This window comes from Grammomys surdaster, unplaced genomic scaffold (genome assembly GCF_004785775.1).
Source record: "Grammomys surdaster isolate TR1022 unplaced genomic scaffold, NIH_TR_1.0 125979, whole genome shotgun sequence".
NCBI classification, from domain to species: domain Eukaryota; kingdom Metazoa; phylum Chordata; class Mammalia; order Rodentia; family Muridae; genus Grammomys; species Grammomys surdaster.
The window spans coordinates 4,118,243-4,125,480 of NW_021620795.1; the positions used below are offsets into that span (position 1 = coordinate 4,118,243).

Genomic DNA, 7,238 nt, shown 5'->3' on the forward strand with positions numbered 1-7,238 from the left:
TGTGTGTGTGTGTGTGTGTGTGTGTGTGTGTGTGTGTGTGTGTGTGTTGGGAACTTGAACTCTAATAAGACACATTAAGAGGGTGGGAACTTCTAAGTGTGGGGCTTAATGAAAAGTGAAGAAATTAATATAGTGGCCCCAGGAATGGGTTTCTTGCCTTCTCACTTGTACTAATGGCTCTGATACATACAGTAATATCCCTCTCAGCTCTTGCCATGTTGTGTTGAACTTTGAACCTCTAAAACTGTAATCTAAAGAGACATTTATAGGGTCTTAGCCTCGGGTATTATGATACAGCAACAGGAATGGGATAAGGCACTCTGTGGAGCCACCATTTCGTTGATTTCGATGGATCATCTGTAGAGAAGCTTTTCCACATATGTTTGGGGATTCTGATGATGTTTAATAACATGTTTCAGGGAGTCAGTTTCTCTGATGACTCACTCTACTCCAATTTCCGTGTCAAATTCAGAGGCATAAAATACTAGATGTACTACATAATACTGCTCAGTGCTGTTGAACACTTGGGAATACCATGTCAACCCTTGAGTTATATCAACTTTCCTATCCAAGCAATATTCTCAAAAACTCTACAAGACAAATAAGGTAGTGGTTAGTCCCTAGGTCAATCTTATTAATTCTCTCCCTCCCTTTCTTTCTTCCTTCCTCTCTCCTTCCCTTCCTCCCTCTCTTCTTCCCTTCCTTCTTTTCTCCCTCCTTCTTGCCCTTTCTCCCTCACTTTCTACTCCCTTCTTCTCCTTACTTCCTGCTTCCTTTTCCCCCTCACTTCCTCCAATATTTTTCCTGAGGCAGGTACAAGTCTATGATAGATGCTGAGAAAATGGCAATGAACCAAATATCTTGCAGAAAAAGCCTTTGGAGGAGCAGGAAGGACAGAGATGGGAAGGCTTCACTCAGAGCTTTGCTTCAGTTCTACCCATGGTGATCAGGCCAAAAACAGTAACATTTAAGCAAAGAATAAAGCAAAGAGGCATTTGAGGCATGTGGGTGACAGGGAGAGAGCTCACTATAGGAGTGATGGCCTTTCTGTGGTCTATGCTTCCCCAGGATGCTGAGTCGAAGGTGTCAGGCCTAATCCCTTCTCTTGCTACAGATTAGTCAGCCCTGCATCCCTGAAGCTCACCCTCGCTCAGTCTCATGGACCCCATAGATGAGATCCAGTTTCTCTATAATTTCTTCTCTAATCTTTTGGATATCAAACAAATGTAAAATTTCTCTAGCCCTTTCCCTTCTAATTTTGATTCTTTTAAAAATAAAACCATACCCAATGAAGCTAAGAGTAATAACATACACTCAATTTACTCAGTAATCATTATGTATAATTATGTAAAAGAAGGAACATGTCAAAAGAGATTATGAAGTCACAACATCAGCAGGAAAACCAGCTCTGACTTCAAGCTTCAACACTGTTTTAGGGATGCGGGGGACTGAACCCAGAATGTGGCACCTGCTAGGCCAATGCTCTACCACTAGGCTAAACCCTCAGCCATGAACTCTTACAATTTTGAGTATATCTTTTTATGCATTATCTTGGTAGCAGTTGGCATTGGCAAAGCATATAGAGAACCAGGTCATCTTACAGAGTTGCCTTCCTAACTACAGAACCGCTGAAATATGGGTACCATCCACAAAGAACTTTCCACTCCAAGAACAGAAGGGAGCTATGATCAGCCCAAAGCTCCCACTGCTGATGAGATTTTGGCTAGCAGCCTCAGGGAAAGCAGCTTTCCTGGGCTCTTTTACTCAGGGAGCTGACAGGGCTGAGTCTTTTTATTTACAGTGGACCCATGGAGAGAAGGAAGATCTGATCTCATTTGTGTGGATAACCAGACACTAGCCCCCTTGCTGAGTATTCAGACTAATTTCTTGTTTAGTTCTAAATTTCTCTCAGTGCAATGGCTCAGCCTAACAGCTGTGGAACACACAGGAAGCAGATAGTGAGCAGAGAACTGGTCCAAAAAACAGAGAAGACAATTGTGTACAGGAAAGAAAGCCAGAGAGAAGAGCAGAGGATCAGAAACTAGAGGACAGAGTGAGGAAGGAATGAAAGGAAGGAGGGTGCAGAGGAAGAGAGAGACAGAGACAAAGAAACAAGAGAGGGAAAGCAAGGGAGGGACAGGCTAAGGGGCAAATGGTCTATTAAAGACATCTCTTTCTCTTCTGACCATGAGTCAGTTTCTCAGTTTCATCTCAAATGCCTTGGGCATGAATTTTATTGCTTCAGGGACATTGATGCCCTGAAAACTACACATGGTTTGCGGAATTAGAAAATTCTAGAAATGGAAGCAAGGCTTTTAAGAACACATCCATTAGAGTATATCTTGTCCAGGTCACAAGGTTGACTCATTGTTCTATTATATATCTTTGAGAAGAGAGGCCATATGCTTGGCTCTTAGACAGGTACATCCTTACTTCTACCCAGCACCTGGTGGAGCCCTGTACCCTCCCTTCTGTTCCATCAGACATCATGGCTCCTTGTCAGATAAAAACCAATGCCTGTGAAACATTGCAGGGCCCATGGGCAGATGGATCTGACCTAAAGGCCAGGTTAAACGGGTGCTTTACACAAAGTGATTTAGAGACTAAGAACCATTTAAACACCATGCTCACCTAATTCCAAGTGTTCACAATATTGGAAATGGTAGCTGGTTAGGATTAGTGGGCTGCTGGGGTATATAAAGGGGAATTTCTATGATAGCAACTTTATACTTTATGGATTTCCGGATAGCTAAAGTTTATGGGAGTCACTATCCACCTGCCCTTTATGGAGGTGGAAGATCTTAGAGCCATATGACTCTACTTACACTTTCAACCTCTGTTGGTCTCTTCAGTGGTCACATTTCCCATGGGCGAAGGGTAACACAAAACCAATGAGTGGCCCAACTATGTTGAAAGCAAAGGCTTACAGATCTTTCTTTGCATTGGTCCTTCTCAGACTTAAAATTTTAAACTAATTTATTTCTTTCTCTAATGCCAAATGTATGAGGATAGTAAAAGTGGTATGAGATTCCCATAATTTACCTCCACAACTTTATGGGTAAAAGAATATAAGAAAGCCAGCCACTGGTTGGGGTTCTCACCATTCAGAAACCCACACAAAATTGGCAAGAAAAACAGCATCTAGAGGGCAGTGATTTGAGTCAAGTGCCCAAATCACCAGCCAGAGGCTTGAAAGTCATGCATGCTTTTCAATTCTCTGGGATTTAGCTCTTGGCCTTTTTCCCCATGCCCAAGGATAAGCCAACCCAAATTTGCCTCTTACCTTCTTCAATGGTTACATTCCCTCGGAAGAAGTATTTCCCATGGCCCCTGGAGAGCGCCACACCTAAACTGTGCGGAGAAACAAAGCAAACCTTGAAGTCTAGGGCACAGACTGGAATAGACTTGTGGGCTAACATTTTTTTTTGTTTTGTTTTGTTTTGTTTTTTTTATTTTCCATTTTCACATTTCCATTTCATGTTCTGTAAACAATTTTTCCAACAGTTTACTTTCAAAAACCTCACTGATTATAGTGGGTGTTGGTTTTTCATAGGCTCAAGCAGCTGCTTCAAAGTCATTTCTGATTGGAAATGCCAGCGGCAACTGGCTGCTGGTGTGTTTGTAAGATTTGTGGCCAACAGCTTGCCCCTCCAGAAAGCCCTCCCCTGGATGTCCTCCCAAGGCCACACACCCTGCTCCTTGCTACCACCTTACACACCTCTGCTCTTCACTTCCTCAGAAATCTCCAGGCCCCAGATATACTGACCCCCTTCCTCAAGGGCAAAAGCAAGAACTCCCATGACACTCAATGTAGTAGTGTGACCAGATGGCTAGTTATTCTACTTCCTGGTCTAACAGCTTTCCCATATTCTTACTGCTTGATTTAAATGCCTTTCTGGTTTGGGTCTAAAGTAAGAGACTGCTTTTTTAAAAGCAGCCCCTTCTTTTGGCCAAGCCATTTGGTGGCTCGTATGTTCCTTGATTCCTCTTGGTTCCAAATTGCATCTGCTCATAATCCTTGCCAGTGGGTGATGGTGATGCTAGAATATACTTTTCAGGTTAATCTATACTAATTAACTTCTCCTTTAACTCTGAAAGATACCAGTCCAAGAGAATAAGGCATCCCTACTAAAATAAGTTTTTAGTGTGTTTGTTTGTTTGTTTTGTCTTGTTTTCTATAAATCACGTAACAACGGTAGAAGGCCACTTTAGAATGTTCCATACACATCTGAAAGCAGACAATGATTATTTATTTTTTTTTAGGACTATAACAGAGAGACAACACAGAAGGACATTCAGAAAAGTTGAAACAGAAGCACAAGGTGGGGATGAAATGCCACCTGCAGGATTATTGGGTTATGAAAATAGAAGGTGAGAAATGGATCTTAGAAAGTAGCAGGTGAGATGGTGAGAACCTGGTGACCCTCTGAACTGGTCTCCTCCACCCTTCCTGGGAGCCCTGGAGATTTTGTGCTGGGAATGGGATGTGAGGCTCTGGCAAATGGATGGGCTATTTGGGTGAGCCTGAACCATCTTCCCCCTTCTAGGACAAAGACAAAAGCAGCCTGGGCAAAGACCCTTCCTCAATCTTTCTGGCCTTTTGGTAGATGATGAGCTCTGAGAGGCCAGCAGGTTAGGTACAAGCACACTGATAGGTCTGATGAAATGTCCATGATTCTGATCAGCTCTACCTGAAAGGAGTACCCTTGATGTCTGTATAGTAGTAGTCATTGGTCATCACCAAAACCCGTTTCTAGATTGGGGGGGAAAAGTCATAGAGAAAAGAAAACACGGTTAGTCTGCTAGATGATGTTCTTCAGAAATCAACAAAAGATAAAATAAAATAAATGGACACACTATGAACTGGTTAACAATAGCACTACATGAGTCTTGTTAGAGGTAAGTAAAGACAAGAGAAGCGAGCTCTGCGAAAGATATTTATTCCAGATAGAACCTTCAAAGCTAATTTTCTTTTTTCACAGTGGCTTGTTTTAATGAAGTGGCAAGAATGTTTGAGAAAAAGGTACCCCTTTGTCCACGGTCTTCTTCACCTCCATGGAGAATTTCCCAGTCTTCCGATTCACCATGGCATTTCGTAACTAGAACAAGAGAATGAAATTGGAAGTGAATTCCTCCCTGGGGTTCCATGTCATTGGGTGCCTAGCCACAGCCATCCCTATACAAAGCCTAGACAGGATGCCTGGCAACCCTTCATATTTCTGCAGGTAAGGCACATGCCACATGCAGAACTCTAAATCAGCTATTCAGGGAAGATTTCAGCTCCTCTGCCACTCCTGGACCACGGGGATGGTGGTAATAAACACGGACAAATGACTTTCGATTCTGAGTTGGGGTACACAAGCAAGCCCTACATCCTTTTCCACTCCTGGACAATGGGAGGGGGTAAACAAGGACAAATGGCTTTCAACTATGATTTGGGGAGCATAAGTGAACCCCTTAGGGGCAGAAACAAGAGAGGCCTCAGGATGTTGATGAGTCCGGAGGTCAGAGAATGAACTCCAGACAATCTGCTAAAACTATTAACAAATGAGAATGTCTCTGGGGGACAAGTTGGGTTTCAAAAAGGGTACCGATTTGTCATGAAGAAATCATTTTTCAAATGATAATCAAGTTTAAAGACATTTTTCTAAACAGTAGTTGAAAAGATTGGGGGGGGCACTCGGGAGACAGTAACTCATGAATCAGCTTCAGATGGTCACCCAATTAATGGTCTCGCTGACAAGACAGTGACCAGCGCTGACCCTGCTTCTGAGTTTTGGAGGTCCCATCTTGGAACAGTGAGCCTGGTTTGCCTCCCCTGCCCCTGGCTGACCTTATCTAATTACCTGTGGCCTCCTACGAGTTCAGAGGAGGACAGCAGCCTGGTGATGAAGGATGTGCCTTCATGGGCAGCAAGGGGACATGACAGGAAAGGCCATTTAATGGGATGGGAACAAAGGCTGGTATGCCAGCCTATGGGGAACTGTTCTTTCTCTGTCTGCACTTCAGGTTGTTTTATTTTTTGGTTTTAATTTCTTTTCTCCTTTGAGGAGCTTGCGAGAGATGGGGCTGATAGAAAACGGCAGGGATTGCAAGCACCCCAAATTTGATTCAGGGCTGTCTAGATTTGGGTTCACATTCCCATCATCTGTGTGTGAGAGAGTAAAAGCATAATTTTTAGCTGGAGGCATGTATAAAATAAAACATATATTTTACTTTAGATATTTTTTTTACAACACATAATGGGCATTTCTGGAAATATTTTCCCATTTTAACTTTTGTGGTTTTGGATGGAGAGAGCTGGTCCTAATTAAGTCTACTTTCTAACTTTTAAGAACGGGCTCAATTTATCTTTAACATGGTTTTCATTTTTCCTCTTTCTGGTGACTGCCTAAAGCCATTTGGGACCTTCCCCTCTCAAGTTCCCTAGGCAAGTCAGAGATTAGGTCAGCCTCTCCTTGCCAACCTACCCCAGACCCCCAGTAGCAAAGAACGATTAGCATGGGGCCAAGGAGGGCCCAAGGCCAGGGTCATTGATGCTTTCTGGAGGCAAAGGTTTCAACAGTTATTCTAGTCTTACAATGAAAATAAGCTTTCTTTCCTGAGTACCTCATTGGGAGGAAGGACAGAATGCTTTCACATAGAAACAGACTCTAGAGATGATTTAATGGTATCACCTAGCACTTTATAATGACAGGCAAATCACTACTTTCTCTGTGCCTTAGTTTCCTCTTCTGCCAAACAGAAAGGAGTAGACAGGCGACAAGCAGATGAGTGCTCGCTACATAGTAACTATTCTCCATGTCTTGGCCATCCTCCATTCTGATCACCACTCTCAAGAGCAGCTATCGTCATCCTCTTCTGCGCAATCACCATCCTCACCATCGTGGGGTATCAGATGCTTTCTGCCAGCTATGGGAATCAGAATTCATGCTCTGGTTGGCTGGACACCGATGTCCAGCCTCTTACCAATGTTTCTCCAGCTGCTTTGACCATAAGCTGAATGAAAAATGCACCTTGTGCTAAGGACACGCTTGCATATCCATAGACTGCATTTCCTTTCCTCACTGGCCAGAGCCCACTGAGTGACCACTCCCCTACCGCAGCAGATTTCAACTTTCTACTCCTAATCCATAAAGCTGGGTAGATGAGACGAGGCGATGTGAGGCATCAGGGACCTCAAGGGAGCAGGATTCTCCTCACTGACACAAGATTCTCCTCACTGACACAAGATTCTC

The 7,238-nt window shown here is 43.3% G+C and overlaps 1 protein-coding gene across 2 annotated transcripts in view; it reads right to left on the minus strand.

The window, feature by feature from the left end:
- Cacna2d3 (calcium voltage-gated channel auxiliary subunit alpha2delta 3) overlaps positions 1-7,238 on the minus strand; it is a 793,771-nt gene that overhangs the window by 154,982 nt on the left and 631,551 nt on the right. For both annotated transcript variants that reach the window (XM_028754076.1, XM_028754077.1), the window contains 3 exons: positions 5,028-5,099; positions 4,692-4,753; positions 3,284-3,351 (listed from right to left, as the gene is read on the minus strand). In XM_028754076.1, the coding sequence (XP_028609909.1) occupies positions 3,284-3,351; positions 4,692-4,753; positions 5,028-5,099 (202 nt within the window). The remainder of the gene's footprint in view (positions 1-3,283; positions 3,352-4,691; positions 4,754-5,027; positions 5,100-7,238) is intronic.